The sequence below is a fragment of the Simochromis diagramma genome, unplaced genomic scaffold (assembly GCF_900408965.1).
Source record: "Simochromis diagramma unplaced genomic scaffold, fSimDia1.1 OVJJ01000055.1, whole genome shotgun sequence".
Lineage (NCBI taxonomy): Eukaryota > Metazoa > Chordata > Actinopteri > Cichliformes > Cichlidae > Simochromis > Simochromis diagramma.
In genome coordinates, this window is record NW_024387070.1 from 492,304 (window position 1) to 512,759 (window position 20,456).

At 44.3% G+C, this 20,456-nt stretch overlaps 1 protein-coding gene across 6 annotated transcripts in view; it reads left to right on the plus strand.

The window, feature by feature from the left end:
* The first annotated feature begins 201 nt into the window (after positions 1–201).
* The window catches only part of ttn.1 (titin, tandem duplicate 1), a 172,806-nt gene continuing 152,551 nt past the window's right edge, over positions 202–20,456 (plus strand). For all 6 annotated transcript variants that reach the window (XM_040045355.1, XM_040045357.1, XM_040045356.1 and 3 more), the window contains exons 1-27: positions 202–448; positions 4,952–5,055; positions 6,372–6,575; positions 6,970–7,257; positions 7,341–7,426; positions 7,511–7,719; positions 7,885–8,023; positions 9,312–9,572; positions 10,022–10,135; positions 10,520–10,780; positions 11,399–11,461; positions 11,549–11,807; positions 12,088–12,151; positions 12,282–12,482; positions 13,027–13,169; positions 13,366–13,511; positions 14,134–14,361; positions 14,473–14,714; positions 14,808–15,040; positions 15,126–15,290; positions 15,387–15,555; positions 15,757–17,450; positions 17,535–17,816; positions 17,976–18,242; positions 18,876–19,148; positions 19,235–19,498; positions 20,154–20,414. In XM_040045355.1, coding sequence (XP_039901289.1) covers positions 4,965–5,055; positions 6,372–6,575; positions 6,970–7,257; positions 7,341–7,426; positions 7,511–7,719; positions 7,885–8,023; positions 9,312–9,572; positions 10,022–10,135; positions 10,520–10,780; positions 11,399–11,461; positions 11,549–11,807; positions 12,088–12,151; positions 12,282–12,482; positions 13,027–13,169; positions 13,366–13,511; positions 14,134–14,361; positions 14,473–14,714; positions 14,808–15,040; positions 15,126–15,290; positions 15,387–15,555; positions 15,757–17,450; positions 17,535–17,816; positions 17,976–18,242; positions 18,876–19,148; positions 19,235–19,498; positions 20,154–20,414 — 6,607 coding nt within the window. In that variant the 5' untranslated portion in view covers positions 202–448; positions 4,952–4,964. The remainder of the gene's footprint in view (positions 449–4,951; positions 5,056–6,371; positions 6,576–6,969; positions 7,258–7,340; positions 7,427–7,510; positions 7,720–7,884; positions 8,024–9,311; positions 9,573–10,021; positions 10,136–10,519; positions 10,781–11,398; positions 11,462–11,548; positions 11,808–12,087; positions 12,152–12,281; positions 12,483–13,026; positions 13,170–13,365; positions 13,512–14,133; positions 14,362–14,472; positions 14,715–14,807; positions 15,041–15,125; positions 15,291–15,386; positions 15,556–15,756; positions 17,451–17,534; positions 17,817–17,975; positions 18,243–18,875; positions 19,149–19,234; positions 19,499–20,153; positions 20,415–20,456) is intronic.

Here is a 20,456-nt window from a genome sequence, read left to right on the forward strand (position 1 = left end):
AGGTTCAGGTGTGTGTGAACGAGCTGCCGTCACACACTCTTAGCCTGATCCGAATCAGAGGATCGGGGTGGGCAGCCTCACAGGCTGCAGGGTGCATAAATGGCTGCTATGTCCCATCATGCCCCCTGAGTGTTTCAGCAGCCAATGGGGAGCGTCGGTGCTCTGATGATGCAGGTTGTCCCCCTGGTATAAAACCCTAAAGCACCATCTGGGCCCTCCTGAGCAGTTTGAGCATTCCCAACCTCGCCTCGGGTGGAGGGATTGCGAGGAGGGAAAGCAAAACTACACGGCCTCTATTCTGTGTAGTTTTGTTTTTTTTCGGGGGATATTTCGAGGCTCGACCGTTCTCATCTTGGATTTTTCTGGAAAAACCTTCCTGGATAAGGAGACCGTTGCTCGTTGCTCTGCCGGGCTCCGTCCCATCATTTCAGGCACTCTTGTGATACAAGTGAGTACTCGCCGGTCCCCTAATGATGCTGACTCGTGGGGTTTACGGGGATTGGGGGGTCAGGGCTCGGGGTTTGGGTGAACTGTGTTTGGGTTTTGTGTTGGTTTGATGTTTTTCGGGTGCAGATTGCAGGTTGGCCGTATTCAGCGGGCTGTGCACTGACCCCAGGAAGGCCAAGAATAGCTGCTGATAGCATGAGAGTGGACTGTCAGCTGGGCGGCTGATGGCTTTTTAAGGGAATCAGCAGCAGGGCTATCACTTCACCCCCAGCTATGCGCCACATGCTGTCTGTCAATCAAGCTGCTCGAGGTTGGGGAGGGGGTGGTGGATATTTTTGGCCACTGCCTTATCTGTCGCTCAGCTCGATCTGTAAATATGGGCTGAGTTTATCAGGTCTGATCCTGTTTGGCTTATGATGAAGCGAAGTGTTCGTATTGATTGTTGATAAGGCTGCGATCAGCTGATCAGGTGCTGAAAGGTCACAGAGAAGGTGAGAAACTCACAACTCTGCCTGAAATCAGCTGACAGCGCTGAAAAAGAGCAGCAGCTGTCCCAGCGAGGCGTTCAGTGTCACAGTCAGAGAGCAGGAACAAATCAATCACCAGTAACTGATTATTGATCACCAGCTCCTTAAAGAGGTGTGAGAGTGGTTCAGCCTGTTTCCACAGACTTCAGATTCACAGCACTGGAGGATTTTTAGTGTTACTTTAAGGAGCTTCACACTCGTCCTCAGACTCCAGCTGTACGTTTTTACAGGGTTTCTGTGATCGAGCGTCCAAAGTCAATAAATGCGACGTCACACTCGAGATGTTAACCATGTGACAGTAAAGGGTTTTTAAATAACTGTCTGACAGCAGAAACAGCTGCACGCTAGACTGCAGCCAGCGTTAAGCCAGGATTACTGCAGCTGCATCGTGGACACAAAAGGAACGACGTTTAAACGGCTTCATGTTTGTTCGTGTCTTTGATCTGATCGTCACATTTACATGAAGTGTCATTAAGCTGCTTTTACAGGTGAAAGATTTCATTTATTCCTGTCATTATAAGGTTTCAATGGGAGTTGTCTTTGAATCAAAACTTTATTGACTGTTTGATTCTCAGATAAGTATGGAAGCCTGTTTGTGCCAAAAAAGTATAAAAATGACTTTATGTTACCCGAGCTTTAGTCTCATAATATCAATAAACTGACTAATTTCATCACACTTATAATTATAACCAACACGTATGTGGTTCCATTTTATGATGAGAAAATTGAGGTTTTAAATTTTAAATTCATAAAATTGTAACAAAATAAAAAAACAAAACAAAAGATGTTTTTAATTAATTACAGCAGAAAAAGGTTTTGAAAGCACAACATCTTTGTTTCTGTTTTTTACAAAACCACAGCGAATAATCAACAATCAAACCATTTAATTTAACGCTTCAATAATATGTAACGTTGGAAGTTCCTGTGTATATTAAAAACATAAACGTGGTTATTTGTCATCAACATGAAACCAGAGTGCAGAGAGAAAGAAACTTGAAATAAGAACATGAGTGGAGACAAACGTGGAAAACCCACAGTGACTCGTCTGAAAAGATTTCACAGCAAAATCAAAGATTTGTGTTAATCAACATTTCAGTCCAAATTCTGCCACGAAGAAATTTTAGAACAAAATCAACATAAACACAGAATCATGTCTAAATAACAATGTGGTGGATAAAAACACTCCACAGCACATTTCACCTGTAAGAGTTTGTGTCACATGAAGTGGAAACAACAACGAGCTCCATTTATTTAAAGATCATGAACCTGTGAGAAGATCCACTGCATCACTGCACTGACTAATAACATGCGTCGTCATCGTTGTTGTTGTTGTTGTTGTTGTTATTATTATTATTATTATTATTATTATTATTATTATTATGGTTTTTAGTAAAATCAGGAACCAAAGAGTTAAAACAGCAGACTCAGCTTTAGATCTGACTCCGATGACTGATGGTTATAATTACTTGGAAACAGCTAATTAAATGTTGAAGATGATGGATGAGTTTACAGTATGAAGCACCTTCAGCTGAATGCTGTTGTGATTGGTGCTGTATAAATAAAGTTGAATTGAATTTGTTTATATCAATGAAGACAAACTGGTCCACGTCCACACTGAGGTCACAGCAGTGTGGACATGATCAGTGTTTGGTCAGTGGACCTTTAACAGTTCACACCAGAACACATTTGAGTTTTTCATCAGACTTTGTATTTTCAGGGAAACTTTTATTTCTATTTAAAATCAGTTTGTTTTTTTCCAGCATGCTAATCAGAGTCATGTTGTTCATCTCTGTGTCAGCGGCAGCATAAATGTTCTTTGTAAAAGTGCAAACCTGCAGCTGCTGCCGCCCGTCAGACATTTATAGCCGCCGTCCGTCTCACCTGTCTCACAGCTCTGAAACTCAAACCTCTGAGTGAAGCTGCAGAGACACTCAGCACATTTCCATCCAGCTGCTTTTAACTACATGTAAATGTGTCCCTCAACACAAACCCGAGTAGAGTTAATCACTTCATCAATTAGTCAAATGCATCCTGTGTTCCTACCAACCCAGGCAAGCACGACATGCAGGTGCAACTCTGAATGCAGAGCTCAGAGTTTGGGTCACCTCAGTGTAAAAACTGGATTTCTTCTTCTGCTCTGTTATTTACAGCAGCTTAGGATAAACTATACTATAGTTTATCCTCAGCTGTTTATCAGCACGGGGACTCCCAGTTTGTGCAGTGTTTAGATCATAATAGTCAGTTAATGCTGCCGCTGATGAGCCTTTGAAACCCTTTGTCAGCGTCTCTGATCGTTTGAACACTGCTGTGAGCGCGCAGCTTGTTCGTCGGCGTGCTCACGCAGACGTTACTTAGTTATCATTAAACCAGTTTCACTGTTAAGAGGAAGCAGCTCTGCCTGACTGTTACATCATCCTGCTGAAGGACTGATGAGGCGTCCTCACAGGAGTCACTTCAGCCACATGATTGGTCAGTGACTCTTTCACACAGTAGTTATCTAACACGTCTCCACCCAAAGTGTGCTGCATGAGTCGCAGTAGCTGCTGCGTCGGTGACCGTCTCGATGGGCTTTCACGGGTTCTTGTTTCCTTTGTGGTTCTAACGTGACAGAGCTTTCTCGCCCTGTGACACAGACGGGCTCTGTGGACCGATGGACGGAGCTGAAAGTGTACGAATGTTCTTCAACCTTTACAAACAACGACTAACATCAGAAAAGTGTTTCTGTTATATGTTGGTTACATCTATAAACACAGGATCCACAGCACCATCCCAGCGGGGGATCAGCTACACCTTAGCATCGTCACAAAGCTATGACATCACAACAACACGGCCAATCAAAGGACTGAGAGAACAGAGAATATAACAGCCAACATACCAAGTGCACGTCACAACCATTTACTCACCTGTGGACTGTCCAGTGTGAAGAATAAAGAAATCTAAAGGTTCAAACGAACAATCTGGATATGCACATGTAGGATATCAGAGACATTTGTACATTATCAGGAAAGAAATGTATCACACAGCAAGAAAAGCAGCAGAAAAACACGTGTTTGTGATTTAAAGCAGAGAATGGAAGCTGATTGGTTCACAGAAGGCAGGCAGCGTGATGATGTCAGCATCAGCGTGGGAAACAGGAAGTGATATAAAGAATAGGATGAGCGATCAGCACTAGAAGAAAGAAATGACTGAATGAATCATTTATTTTATCTCGATGAAAGTAAAATTTGACAAAACGAGTATTTAACATAAAACTTGTTTTATTAGTTTTAAATTTGATCACAGACGATAAAGTTAAAATACGGAGTCGAATAAACTAGTAAACACAGGTTGCAACAAATAACACAGCAGCTAAACTGAAACTGAATCATTGAAGTTTTCTGGAGAAACAACATTATGAGAAGAAGCATCCAAAATGCTCCACCTCCGTCTGCAGCTTCGCCTCCATCTGCTGCTCCACCACCTCGGCTCCCCTGCTCCAGCCTGAGGCCGTCCGATTGGCTGTTCTGCTCTCACGTCTGTCTGTATTTGCTCAGATTAGGTTCCACTCTGGTTCCTCCGCTGCTCTGCACGCCCAGCTACACCCAGCTACACCCAGCTACACCCACAGTTCTCCACACCTTTTGACCCAGTCTGCATCCTCAGCCTGGCAGCACTTATTCATCTTTCATCTCACTGCATTGATCTCATGCAGCCATAAAATCTACATATTTGTAAAAACATGTTGTAATCTCGTTTTTCTCCTGCAATGACTGAAACAATAAAGTGAAAATCTGATGATTTTTTCATTCGTATTAAAAAGGCTGCAGGTTTGTTTGTATCTGCAGCTGTTAGTGGCTGCTCTACTCCTGCACTGGTTTAGTGGCAGCAGGTGGAGAATTAGCTCCACCTGCTGCTGATCTGTCAGTTTCTATGCCAATGAAACCAAAGCCTGCTGCTGTTTTCTTTATTCTGGGCTGATCACCTCGTTTGTGTTCCAGGGTGCCGATCATCATGTCAACTCAAGCGCCGACGTTCACGCAGCCGCTACAGAGCGTCGTGGCACTGGAGGGTAGTGCCGCCACGTTTGAGGCTCAAGTTAGTGGTAAGAGAAACGTGTGATGGTTCTGCAGAGGACGATGTTTGACACTGTTGTGATTTACACTGGAGATACAAAGAATGAGCAGATGTTTGACTTCATTAGTTAGAAAGGAGAGAAATAATGTTAAAGTTCATATAAAAACTATTAGACATTGAAGCCATGCAGCTGGTACAGAGGTTCACTGCAGACTGTGCAACATTCATATCTGGACTCTTTGTATTTATAGAGAGAAATGATGGACTTTTGAGGGGTAGATGTTCTCGTCACCTTTCTTTCTTTTCTCGTGGCGAGCGAGGCTTTTACAGGCTGCTGCTGCTTTCAGGGACATTCTGACATTTGGAAGGTTGGAGTCAATGCCTGTGATAAAAATAAAGCTGACAGAATTTCAGCAGATGCCTTTCCCTTTCAGGAACTCAGGGGAAGCATGTGCCAACATTTACACAGACAGCTCCTGATTGGCTCTTCAGCCTTTCTCCCTCAGTTTTCTGTTTTAAGTCCAAACAGCCCAAACCACAGGGAGCTGAGATGGTTGCTGCATTGCTGCATTGCTGCTTGCTATTGGTGGCAGTGTTTGAGGGGAGAACAGTCTGCTTCTTGTTGCTTTGACCCAATGATTGCTTGACTTAAAAGGAGAAATGTCATTTGTTCTAAGTTTAACCAGTGAGTATAAGAGCAGCCGCCCTTTATTCTCCTGACAGACTGGTGCAATCAGTCACACAGGGACGGCTCTGCAGGTCGAGCTAGGTAACGATGAAGCCACATGAAGGAAACATATGAAGCTTCTGAAGTTTAGTCTTGATTCTTTCATGATTAACCCAGTAAAACAAACCTGATAGTGACGTTTTTCTGCTCTGACTTCATCTCACTGACGGTCTCATGATTCAAAAGAATTACTCTTTGTTGTATTGATCTTAGTTCTTATTTCCTTTAAAGCTCTCGTATATTTTAAACAGTAATTGTATTTTTAAATCCATCCACCCAGTTTTAAAATGTTTAATTTCTACTTTAGCTAAATAAATGTCACATTTTCAGTTTCTATATTTTTAAACAATTTGAAAACCTCACGTGAACAATGTTAATCTTAAAGATGATTTTTTAAATTTCAAATAAAAAGTTGAACATGAGAATTTGCTAAACTCTTAATAAAGTTTCTCCCACTCGTTCGTCGTTTGCTTTTCCTTTCACATTTTTGTTTCACGCATTAAAATCTCACTGTTTTACTGAAAGCACTGACTTTGTGGCTCAGGTCTTAGTCCCGGATCCTTTGGTGCATGTTGGTTTGTGGGTTCTCCGACAGAGTCTCATGCATCTCTTTGCAGGTTCTCCAGTTCCTGAGGTGAGCTGGTTCCGTGATGGCCAGGTACTTTCTGCTGCCGCTCTGCCCGGCGTTCAGATCTCGTTCAGCGATGGCCGCGCTGTTCTGAGGATTCCTGCTGTGACCGCCGCACACAGCGGACGATTTTCTGTCAGAGCCACCAACGGTGCTGGACAAGCCACAAGCACAGCCGAACTCTTAGTTACAGGTGAGCTCACAGGAGGACTTCAGGTGGTAAACTAAAGCACTTCTGCTCCATGAACATTTCCCATACATTTCTTTTCAAAAAAGCTGCTACGAACAGCAAATTTTAATGTTAAAATTTTGATATTTATAGATTGTAAAGAAGGTTCGTTTGTGTATATGTTATCATTTAGCTGCCATCCAGAGTTCTCAAAGGATAAACAGCAGTGGATAACGGTCGGCAGACGTTGCAACATCATGAGCTGATTTTTAACACCCGTCTGAATCAAACTGAAAACAAACTGTTATTAAAAATTCAGTTTTCTAAAAAGTCATAAACTGGCTTTATTTTATTGTGTACTTGCACAATGAAATGCTGAGATCAGCTGATATAAAGCGACCTGTACCTCCTTCTCCAGCGGAGACGGTGCCTCCGAGCTTCATTCAGAGACTACAGAGCTCCACGGTGAGACAGGGCAGCCAGGTGAGGCTGGATGTTCGAGTCACCGGGATCCCCGCACCTGTGGTAAAATTCTACAGAGAAGGGGCCGAGATCCAGAGCTCCACCGACTTCAGAATCATCCAGGACGGAGACCTGCACAGCTTGCTGATTGCTGAAGCCTTCCCAGAGGATTCTGGGACGTATTCGGTGACAGCCACCAACAGCAGCGGACGGGCCACCTCCACAGCCGAACTGCTGGTTCAGGGTAAGAACCGTTCGTCTCTGGTTCTTCTTCCTTTTGGAAATTGCTTTGATGACAAACACAGACTAAAGAAGAGACATTTTCAGGCGAAGAAGCCGTTCCAGCAAAGAAAACAAAGACCTTGATTTCAACCGCCCAGATTTCAGAGACCCGACACACCAGAGTAGAAAAGGTAAAAAAATCCTCAAAGAAATGTGTGATTGTCTAATTTACTCATACTTAATCTAACTTCATGAACTCTGCTGTCCGTCCCCAGAAGATGGAGGCCAGTTTCCAGGCCTCCGCCATGATGGAGATGCAGATAGAGGGCGCAGAGCTGGCTCACAAGACTCCACCCAGAGTTCCTCCGAAACCCACATCCAAGTCACCAACTCAGCCATCACTGGTGGCCAAGGTGACCGGGGGACGGCAACAGTCACCGTCACCTGTCAGACATGTGAAGGCACCCACACCCACGCCTGTCAGGTGGGTAGAGTCTGGGAGGGGTTAACGCTGGCTGTTATTTGCCTGTTCGTAACTTTTACATGGAAAGAAGTCAGCGAATGATTACTGACAGAGATCTGCTGATCCGGTGTGCTCGATGAATAAACCAATCAGGGCAGCTGTGTAACTCTCAGTCTCACCTTTCAGGGCAGTCCCGTCCCCTATCGCCGCACACAAGCAGGCCGCCGGTGACGTCCTCCCGCCCTGGAAGCAGGAAGACTACGTGGCCGAGGGCAGGACTGTCACTCAGTTGGTCCGGGAGCAGCAGGTCACCATGGTCAAACAGGTGAGCACCCCTGGGGTAGCACGACATATTCCCATCCACAGATAAACCATTCCAGGAGACACTTCACAAAAAATGGGCATTTTCAATGAAACGTGAGGTTCCCAGACTCCTGAGTCTTTCTTCTTCGGGTTCAGCTGCGTTACCATCAGCTCCCTGACTGTGTTTGGTCATGAAATATTACTTCCACTTCTCTATTTGTGACGTTCATGTCTCGCAGCCTCTGCGGTGGATTTCAGGTCCTTGTTTAAAGGTATTACGGGTTTACTCTGAAAAACAGAACCTGCCATCCACCTTCCTCCACCTTATAGCCAATTCTTTTGCATGTGTTCCTTGTTCTAATGTGCCTGATTGTTTGCCCTGCTCATATTCACATCATTGGCACAGCATCACACAGCAGTCTGAACATTTGGTCTTTGAAATGAAAAGAGAATCATCTGAAGCTGATGATGTGAGTTTTACCCTGGATGATGAGGGATGGGACATCTCTGCAGGCTGGGCGGGACTGTAACTTCTTTCAGCCCCACACAGATTCATACGGTGAAGGGGGGAAACATGTGAAACTTTAAAAACCAAGAAGCAACATCTTTACTCACAGAAGAGGAGGAAAATACACCCTCAAAGAGCTGTGTCCTTTGTGTTTAACCACAAGACTTTAGCACCTGTTTCCAGTAGAGAGCAAGCCTGGCTCGGTTCAGCTGACGATGCTGTCAGAATACCTGATGTCCTCCTGATACCACATCCTCCTGATGTGTCTGAGATCGCTTCAGCTTAACTCAGAAGACTGGTCTTATTGTTTTATTGTATCGCCACAAGATTGTGGCTGTCACTTTTCTTTGCAGCTAACGTTACTGCTGACAAACAGATGAACCAATGTGCTGTCTTCAAATTACTTTAAACCTTTAAGCTTGCATGGGTCAGGCTTTAAAAACCGTAGTACCTTATTATCTCATTTGGATAACTGGAGTCAGGCTAAGCTTTGCAAAAAACTGGAAGCTGGGGAGACAGCTAATCTGGCTCTGCCCGTAATCCAAGATCTACCTCTGAAGCTCATTCAATAGCCTCTTGTTTATTGGACAACCATCCAGCCCAGAGTTTTAGACCCGCGTTAACAGAGTCGAGCTAACTAAACCCAGTCTATATGCAAATTTGGGCAAATCAGGTCTTTCTCCCAGCTCTGTATTTTTCTTTGAACGAGGGGATGGAGATACTTACCAAAGTGATTTCCCCCATGAACCTGTCTGTTTCTGTACCGCTGTGCTGGATGTCCTGAGATCTGTTGTGTCTCCAGGCTGAGGGAGGGAAAAGAGCGGGGGCAGTGGCCACCGTGGTGGCTGCCGTGGACCTCGCTCGTGTCCGTCAGCCTGCGCTTGTCGAGGGGGGTCGAGCTGAAGAGGACGAGGCTGTAGAGGTGGACTTAAGGCAGCAGGCCGCCGCCGTGGCTGCTGATCAAAGCTATCAAGCTGCTTTGACATCAACAAGAGTGCAAAGTGGGCACATGCTTTCTACTGCTCAGGAGTTTACACGTGAAGCAGCCGTGCTGCAGCCTCAGGTTAGCTAGGCCTCCAGTGAACAACGATTACCAAGAGATTTGACCAAACTATCAGCAGATTTGAATTCTTTCATTTATTTTTTATTTTGGTATTTTACTCAGCCCCCCCCTTTGCTGAAGAGAACAGATGGATGTTTTATTTTCCATCAAAATGAAAAAGTTACAAAAAATGATTTTGCACAATTACAAAAAAAGTATCTCAGAAAAAACAGTCCATATGTCCGATCAATTATTTAATTATGTATTAAATGTGCCTTTGGGCAAAGTCTTGTTTGAATTATTTGGTGAATAATGACCGATTCATCTCTGTGAAGTCACCTCGTAGTCAACCATAAAAAAGACATTTGAAGCACAAATCTCTTGATACTCACATAGTCATCTTCTAAATATACTGTGCAGATTTTAAAATCCTCCTGAGGTTCTGACTCTTGTTGTGTTGGTTGCTCCAGATTCAGGGAGTGACAGAAATCTCCTCCCGTGTGGACACTGGTCTCACCCCGTCTCCAGTTCCACAATTCACAGTTTCTAAAGTGTCTGTCCCAAAACTCGAGTCTAGCAGTGAGGTAAGACAGGAAGCATCAGGCGAGCTGTGGAAAATAATAATGTGATAGGACCGTTGCTGTGGCAAGCTTATTGAACTGCTGATTGGCTGAAATGCAAACTTGTGTTTTAATGCAGTGTCAACGTGATCAAATATTATCCATAAAGTAACTAAATCAATCCTCCCTTAACCTTCTTTTGCTTCATCCCCTTATTTAATAAACTTGATTGATCCAGTACCTCCTATTAATCCATCTTAATTAAAGTCCCTCTATCTGACCCTGTTGTAGCATTAATCAGACTAACGTGCCATAGCTCCTCTGTGCTGTGGTTTAACACACATTTCAGAAAAGACTCAACAGTATTTTCTTGATGACGGTGTGGCTCTTCCTCTTTGGGTCGGTCAGGTTTCCATCGCCGGCTCGGCCATGGCCACTCTGCACAAAGAGTTATCCTCGTCTTCTGCCACTATTCGAAAGATCATCAAGCCTGTCAAGTCTCCCAGTCCATCTCGCAGAGTAGCAGAGACCAGAGAGATGCTGGAGACCATCCCACCACCGTTCAAACACTTCACTGACAAATATCAGAGTCGTTCTGGCTCTGAGTTACAGACCGGGGTGGTGTACTCAGGCAGAATGGAGAGAATGTATGAGGACTGGGGAGCCCAGGTTTGTAATGTAGCTCAGAGAGCTGGGTCTAAACAGGACAAGAAAACCTGATGTGGATGTAAGATCTATACGATCCGTTAGCTGCCAACAGCTGGCCAAAGTATCGTGAATTTTATCAGATATTTTCAAGATGATAAATCCTAATATGAGCTGCCTGATTAGATCCTCGTTCACAGGCTGAAAAACCTCTATTTGAACCCTGGAAAAAGCTGATTGAAAGGGCAGAAGTTCCTGTTACCCCGGGTTTGAATGCTCCTGATTTCATTGACATTTTCACCATTTATTAGACTAAAGAACAGCTGACGAAAAATGTTGTGGGACACAGGTCATACTTCTGGTTTTTACAACTTCTCTTGATGGTTTTCTTGATTTCTGTGAAAATCCATAATTAAATATCCCTGTAATAAACTTTAACTGGCTTCTCCATGCTATTGACAACCTCATTCTCACCTCTGCAGCCCATCCAGCCTTCCCTCCATCATATGTGCTGTGTTATCTCTTCTTCATCGTGTGTGTGTGTTGGTTGTTTCTGTCACTGTGTCCATGTGTGGGATCTTAGAAATAGCTGCTGTAGTTTTTCAGCCTAATGTTCCCAACATACCTGTGAATATCTTACAGGTGGTGGAGGCAGCTGCGGTGCCTTCTGCCGGTGGTGCCGTGGTCCCTCCCACGCTGATTTCTGTGAGTGGACTGCCCTCAGATCACATGTCCACACTGTTTAGGGAAAGAGACTTTTTTGTAAAGATGTTGTGATATTTTTTTGTGCAGGGATTGAAGAACACAAATGTGATCGAGGGCGAGTCTGTGACCCTGGAGTGCCAGATCAGCGGTCATCCCACCCCCATCATTATGTGGTTCAGAGAGGACTACAAGATTGAGAGCTCCATTGATTTCCAGATCACCTACGAGAACGGATTTGCCAGACTGGTGATCCGTGAAGCATTCGCTGAAGACAGCGGCCGCTTCACCTGCACAGCTACCAATGAGGCGGGAACTGTCAGCACGTCCTGTTACCTGCTTGTCCAGGGTCAGTGCAAGCAGAATGCAGTGTCACTCACACAGGAAGTAATCTTCTTTCGTAGTATGCTGTAACATACTGAGGAACGATGCCCAGCGTGTCCAGCAGATATCAGGATAACTTTAATTTGAGCCCTTTTTTCCTCAGAGACTGTTCACATGCATGCACCGAGCCCTGTTCTTGATACACACAGGACCTGAAATCTTCCCGTAACATAATCTCGTCCCTTCCCGTCTATACGTTCTGCATATTCATGCGTTTACAGTGATGAACTGTCTTTCCCCACCAGTGTCTGAAGACATCGAGAGCAGAGAGGAGATTGCTGTTGTTACAGAACATGTTGAAACTGCTCAGTGAGTCACTTAAAGTTTGAGTTACATTCATCAAATCGTCAAACATATTGGTTTCTTATTTTACATCACTGAAACGGATGACAAGCGGTACAGGTTGGGCCTGAAAATAAGGAAACATTTTTATTTCCAGATTAAGAGAAACCAGAGAGGAGACCCAGGTGAGCATGGTGGAGTCAGAGTCTGCTGCTGCTGCTCCCTTCTTTATCAAGAAACCCACCATCCAGAAGCTAGTGGAGGGTGGAAGTGTTGTGTTTGAATGTCAGATTGGGGGAAGCCCCAAACCACACATCATCTGGAAGAAGAGTGGTGTCCCACTCACTACCGGATACAGGTGAGTAATACCTGTGCTCAGGTTTTCACTGTCCTTACATGGAAACCTTTGTGGTTTACGTGATCTATATTTTATCTGACGTGTGAATGCAGCTGTAAAACAAATCCCCTAACTCAAGGACTAAAGTGCTAAAGTCATCACTGTAAAACTGTAAGAAATGAACACGTCATTAGAGCTCAGCTTTCTACCAGAATACACAACTCGGACCCCCCCTCTCAAACCCAACTGACACCAATCCTAAAGTCCCTGTCAGATATAACACAGGATTAGCAAAACCAAACATCTGGCTCATGGTTCAGCTAAGGTCAACTGTCTCACCCAGTAATGAGCCGCCAGCACATTAAGCTACAGCTCTCATTCCTGCTTCTGCATTGAGATCAATCCCTTTAGACCTGAATCCATGATTTTATCTTCAGTGGGCTCTTAGGACAAACGGTGCTGGTAAGACTAAGTATGGGTAAAATATTAGGACACTGTTTGCTCCTATTGTGATGGATTACGCTGCAGCCTTCAGGGGCCTGTAATGCTCATTCCCCTCCATCAGATACAAAGTTGCCTACAAGAAGGAGACTGGAGAGTGCCGTTTAGAGATCTCCATGACCTTCGCCGATGACGCTGGAGAATATGCCGTGTTTGCCAAGAATAAGCTTGGAGAAGTCTCTGCCTCCGCCAGTCTGCTGGAGGAAGGTCAGTAAATACTGCAGTGATGGCAAACTGCTGTCCTAAAGATATAACACAAGGAGCAGAGATAAAGGGACTGTCAGTGGATATTATGCCATACAGCTCATGCAGAAACAGTTAGCTTGCACAGTCCTTAAAGAGATGATGGAAACTACTTGAACTCATAGGATTGTTTTTTTTATTTTGTTTTTTTTGCCAACAGAGGAATATGAAGCCTACATGAAGAAACAGGAAGCAATGTTTAAGACTGAAGTGACATCCATTGTGCAAGAGCCCAAGGTGGGAGATATTCCCCCTGTCACTGTCACAACAATGGAGAAGATAACCACCACCATTATCTCTGGACAGGTAGAGAATCCTTAGCCATAGCTGTGATCATAATACAATACCAAACCATGTCAAAGCCATCATAAGTAACTAGATGGTTATGTGGAGTGTTTGTCACTATCCTGTGTAATAGTTTATATGAGCTCCAGTGAGCTGTTTACAAAAAAAAAGTCTGGAGATGCCACAAAGTCTCAAATCCTGATAGAACAGTTAGTATGTGGACACCTCTATCATTTTGTGTGCTGTATATCACATCATGACGATGAGTACAGCACAAACTTAAGTAAGCACTTTACCTTGAGATTAAGTAAAAAGCTGGGGTCCCTGTAGCTGCAGATACTGCTGTTGTCAGTAGTAACTGCAGTTGATTTTGTAATTCAGAGCGCACTGTCAGACTAAGCTCTCATTAGAATTGGTGTCGTTGAATTTCCCACACTACCTGGTTGACTATCCAGCTTTAGTAAAACCTTTATGTGCCTTTAAATATGCATTAAATATGCACGTTATTGGGAAGAAAATATAATAACCGATGCATAAAAATTAAAGCAAGCATAAAAATCATCATTTTCGTAATCTACAAAGACCTTTCCTTGGGCTTGACTATGATCAGGACCCACTGACTGACATCATATCATATCTGCAGGAATTCCATCTGTCTGTCATCGAGCAGAGGATCATCCAGGAGATTGAGTTTACCATTATGAAAATCAGCTACAGAGAGATTGTGACAGAGGATGGAGAGTTGATGGTGACTGCCACTGAGACTGAGGCGGTACAGCCAGCCTTTGACACTCCAGTGAAAAGTTACAGGATCATGGAGGGGATGAGCGCTACTTTCCACTGCAAGATGTCTGGAATGCCGCTCCCCAAGGTGCTGAATCTTTAAGAAATATGTTACAATTAGAGAAATGGTCTTGAAATACATAAAAAGCTCTAAAGTAGAGTTCACATGATTTTACGATCACGTCGTATCTCTTGGCAGATTGCTTGGTTCAAAGATGGCCAGCGTATTAGGGCTGGAGACCATTACCAAATAGAGGTTCTTCAGGATGGACGGGCCAGCCTTCGCCTGCCTGTAGTGATACCCGAAGATGAAGGCGTGTACACCGCGTTTGCCACCAACATGAAGGGTAATGCTGTCAGTTCTGGGAAGCTCTATGTGGAGCCATGTGAAACAGTAACACCTCAGCAATTCACACCACAGCCAGCAGTGCAGAGGATCAGGTAAAGCTTTTCTTAAACAACAGAGACATTCACAAAGCTTGAAACAGGGAACACTGACGATAAGGGAAATGACAAGGATTAATACTTTCTCAGGTCCACATCTCCTCGCTCTCTGAGCCGCTCACCTGGCCGTTCTCCCAGTCGTTCACCTGGACGTTCTCCTGCTCGTCGGCTAGATGAGACTGATGAGGCTCAGCTAGAAAGACTCTACAAGCCTGTTTTTGTCATGAAGCCTTCATCATATAAATGTTCTGAGGGACAAACTGCCAGATTTGACCTGAAGGTTGTGGGCAGACCAATGCCTGAGACGTACTGGTTCCACAATGGTGAGTACAACAAAGAGGAAATCTTCAAAAAGAGTTTGAACAAAATTTGTTGATCTCACAAGCCATTCAACTATCTTCCTCTCAGGGCAACAAATAGTTAGTGACCACACCCACAAGATCGTGGTTAAAGAGGATGGCACTCAGTCCCTGATCATCGTCCCAGCTTTGCCACAAGACTCCGGGGAGTGGACTGTGGTGGCTCAGAACAGAGCTGGACGCACATCCATCTCCGTCACTCTCGCTGTTGATGGTAAGAATGCAACTTCATATTCTCTCAACTTGAAGTTTCTTCCAGAAGGAAAAATGTTGGGGGATCGGCTTACTTTCATTTAACTTTCTTTTTCAGCCAAGGAAACCCTGGTGCGTCCACAGTTCACTGAGAAACTGAGGAACATCAGTGTGAAGCAGGGCACTCTGGTTGAACTGGCTGTCAAAGCCATTGGAAACCCACTGCCTGATATCGTCTGGCTGAAGAACAGCGACATCATCACCCCACACAAGCACCCAAGCATCAAGTATGTTCTGTGACTTTAGCATTAAATGTAGATCACATCTGTTTGCTTCAATAACCTTGATGCAGCAACACACTTTTTTTAATGAAACGCTGCGTTTGTGGAGAGTAAAATTATTCCTCAAAGCAACCTGAGATTTTCATTTCAATTAAAAACACGGGTCAAATGTCAATTCTTCTCTAAAATGAGAATTTGATTTTCCAGGATTGAAGGAACCAGAGGAGAGGCTAAATTCCAGATCCCATCAGCAGCTGGCTCAGACAGCGCCTGGTACACCGCTACAGCCATCAATAAGGCTGGCAGAGATACCACTCGCTGCAGAGTCAATGTTGAGGTGGAATATGCTGAGCCTGAACCAGAGAGGAAACTCATCATTCCCAAAGGAACATACAAAGCCAAAGAGATCGCTCCTCCAGAGGTGGAGCCGCTTCATCTGCGATATGGTCAAGAGCAGTGGGAGGAAGGCGACCTTTATGACAAAGAGAAGCAGCAAAAACCACAGTTCAAGAAGAAGCTGACATCTGTCCGCATGAAGCGCTTCGGTCCAGCTCATTTTGAGTGCAGACTGACTCCTATTGGTGACCCCACAATGGTGGTGGAGTGGCTGCACGACGGCAAACCTCTGGCTGCTGCTAACAGATTGCGCATGGTGAATGAATTTGGTTACTGCAGCCTGGACTATGAAGCCGCTTATGCTAGAGACAGCGGCGTCATTACCTGCAGAGCGACCAACAAGTACGGAGTTGACCAAACCTCAGCCACCCTGATTGTCAAGGATGAGAAGGGCCTTGTTGAGGAAACACAACTTCCTGAAGGAAGGAAAGGTGCCCACCGGATCGATGAGATAGAGCGTTTGGCTCATGAAGGTGGACCTTATGGAGTCACTGCTGAAGAAGAAACAGAGAAGATGAAGCCTGAGATCGTCCTTGTTCCAGAACCAATCAGAGTTTTAGAGGGTGAAACGGCTCGATTCCGCTGCAGAGTGACCGGATATCCAGCACCAAAAGTTAACTGGTACCTCAATGGACAACTTATCCGCAAAAGCAAGAGATACAGACTTCGCTATGATGGCATTTACTACTTGGAGATAACTGACATCAAATCATATGATTCAGGGGAGGTCAGAGTCGTAGCAGATAACAATCTGGGCTCCGTTGAGCACGTTGTAAAACTGGAGATTCAGCAGAAGGAGGACTTCAGAACTCATCTGCGCCGTGCCCCTGAGGCTAAGCCAGCCGAGGCTGCACCTGAACCTGGAAAAGTACCATTTGAGGTAGTTAAAGCTGAAAAGCCTACAGAGGACACTCAGCTGAAAGAGGTCGTCAAACTCAAGAAGGCCCAGAGAATTGTCCATGAGAAAGCCAGTGAGGAGTCAGAGGAGCTGAGGAGTAAGTTCAAGCGCAGGACAGAGGAAGGCTATTACGAGTCTATTACCGCAGTGGATCTCAAGTCTCGCAAGAGAGATGACTCCTATGAGGACCTGCTGAGGAAGACAAAGGAGGAACTGCTTCATCGTGCCAAGGAGAAGGAGGAGGCTGAGAAGAAGGAGGAAGAGCGTCGCCAAGTTACTGCCAAGCCTCTAAAACCAGAGAGGGTCAAGCTCTCACCCAGCATGGAAGCGCCAAAGATCCTTGAGCGTATCACCAGCCAGACAGTCGCACAGGGTGACGAAGTCAAGTTTAGAGTCAGAGTTGTCGGCAGACCAGAACCTGAGTGTCAGTGGTTCAAGAATGGAGTTCAGCTGGAGAAGTCTGACCGTGTCTACTGGTACTGGCCTGAGGACCATGTTTGTGAACTGGTGATCAGGGATGTCACAGCAGAGGATTCTGCCAGTGTCATGGTTAAAGCTTCCAGTACTGCTGGAGAGACTTCAAGCCACGCTTTCCTGTTGGTGCAAGGTAACACAGACCTTGATCATGTACATATGATTCTGATTTTAAATTCTGCATTCTCTGAATAATGCTCTGGTGTCATTTCTGCAGCAAAACAAGTCATTAACTTCACTCAGAAGTTGGAGGACGTCAGTGCCAAGGAGAAGGATACCGTGGCTACCTTTGAGTGTGAAACCAACGAGCCTTTTGTGAAGGTCAAATGGCTGAAGAATAATGTGGAGATCTTCTCTGGAGACAAATACAGAATGCACTCTGACAGAAAGGTTCACTTCCTGTCTGTGCTGATGATCGAAATGAGGGATGATACTGAATATACATGCGTGGCTGTAGATGATGATACTGTCAGGACAGCTGCCAAGCTTAATGTTGAAGGTGGGTTAGGTTCTTCATATTCTGTTCATTAGGTAATGAAATCAACACAGTTCATTATTAATTATTCCAAATACATAAACGGTTACCTCAAGGTACTTTATATGGTATATGTATACTTTGTGACTGACTTGAACTCTTGTTGTATTATGTGACCAACAGGAGCTCCTCTGGAGCTGTTAAAGCAGCTGGAGAGCACCGAGGTGCCCGAGACTTACTCCGGAGAGTTTGAATGTATTGTCTCTCGTGAAGATGCCGAAGGCAGCTGGTACTTTGGAGATAATCTGCTGACTCTTGGCAGTAAATACGTCATCTCCTCCCGCCGTGGAAGACACACTCTCTCTGTGAAAGACGTCAAGAAGGAAGACCAGGGAGAATATACCTTCAAAGTGGGCGAGTTTAAGACAAGTGCCTCTCTGAAGATGAAATGTGAGTTGCTGTTCCCATGGCACTGAATTGGATATGGATGATGAAACTCTATGGACGGAAGTTATTGTATTTAAGAAGTAAAGTTAAGTCTACTGTTCAGACTACAACAAAATGTGTTACTGGAATTCGGGCTAACCATCTTCTCCTGTTTGTGGACAAACCATTTCTACTTTCCCTCAAAATACATTTAAATCTAAATGATAGGTTTTTATAAAAGTGCCACAAACCCAATTCCAAAAACGATGCGGTGCTGTGTAAAATAAAAATTAAAAACAGAATACTTTGATTTGCAAATCTTATAAAGCCATATTTTATTCATAATCAAACATAGAAAACATATCAAGGGGTGAGAAAGGTGAGAAAATTAACCATTTTAATACAAGTTTATTTTGTATTTGAGGCAGCGACATGTCTCAAAAACAGGCCCACGTGTCCCATGGTGTAGCATCGCTGGGTGTTTGGTTGCAGTTTAGCAGCGTGCTGCTCAAACACGAAGGCCTTCCTGAAACACACGTCTGCATGGAGCAGATGTTTCTCTAAAGCCCGTTCATACCTTTCAGCCCCAATGGGGCCTTTCCAGACACACACACACACCGCATGTAGAGTGCTAACAGTGACATCTTTATTTTTTAGTGCGTCCAGTGACCTTGATGCAGCCTTTGTCTGACATGACCGTCTGCGAGGGTGACATCGCTCAGCTTGAGGTCAAGTTCTCCCAGGAGAATGTTGAAGGAACCTGGATGAAGAAGGGGCAGCCCATCACAGCCTCCAGCCGTGTGCATATAGTTATTGACAAACAAATTCACAAACTCCTTATAGAAGATACAACCAAGGACGACTTTGGAATGTATTCCTTCGAGGTTCCTGATCATGGAATTTCAACCTCTGCAAAGCTGGTCATTCAGAGTGGGTCACCTCAGATGCACATGTTTTTCTTTAATGACTTTCTGTTTCAAAATAAAATCCTCTAATCAAAATATCTCATCTTGCAGCTATTGGCATCCTGATCCCACTGAAGGACAGTCATGCAATTGAGGGTACAAAGGTCGTCCTAGAGGCAAAGATCTCTGCTCAGGACATCAGCTCAGTCAAATGGTACCACAATGACAACCTGCTGACAGCCAGTGAGCGAATCCAGATGGTGGCAAAGGGAGCCAAGCAGCGCCTGGTTTTCACCAGAACATACGCCTCAGATGAAGGACACTACAAACTGGTGGTTGGCCGAGCTGACACCAGCTGCAGATTTACTGTTGAGCGTAAGTTACGCCATTATGAGGTCCAAGCATGTTTTGGAGTTTTACTACTGTAGTTGCATCATCTATATTCTGGAATGACCTGGAAGCTAAGTTTATGAATCTTTAGGTCTAATATGAAGCCTTGAGGCGACTTTTGTTGTGATTTGGCGCTATATAAATAAAATCAAATTGAATTGAATTAATAAACCATGACCACCACTAGTCACATGAAGTTTACCTGTAGAAAACTATTAAGAAACTACATGAGAGTCATGACATGAGAGTCTTTGCTTTCAGCTTCCAGAAATCTTATTCAAGCTGATTACCTGAAAAGGGTCACTAATATTTGCTTGGCAACATAAGAAATCATTTTTCTGCTAAACACAATAGATTCTGCTGAATGCAACTTTCTTTAAAATCATATGAAAACTTGCACCTGCTTCTTACATATATACTCTGACATGAACATCATGACCTCGTGGCATTTACAAAACTAGAACCAAGCCCATGTGGTACATCTTTATTATTGAATGAGTCAGATGGATAATTGTGAAAAAGTGAAAGCAAGTCGTCTACATTTCCTACAATTTTATTGTACATGTACAATAAAAATGGCTATTCTATTCTATTCTACTGTACATCAGTTCGAGGCTTAACTATCGTTCTGTCTCAACAGCTGTCCAGATTGTGACACCAATGAAAGACAAACAGTGCTCCGAGTCTGAAAATGTCACCTTCGAGGTCGAGGTCTCTCACCCAGGCATTGACGCTTTCTGGACCTTTAAGAGGCAGCCGATTAAAGCTGGTCCCCAGTACAAGATGGAGTCCAAGGACAAGAGGCATAGGCTCACGGTCATGAATGCAATGAAGGATGAAGAGGGCGAGTACATGTTTGCTGCTGGTGAGAAGATGTGCAGTGCTTCACTCACCGTAACAGGTACGCAAAACACACTTTTATTGCACGCTTAAAAAGTTCAGA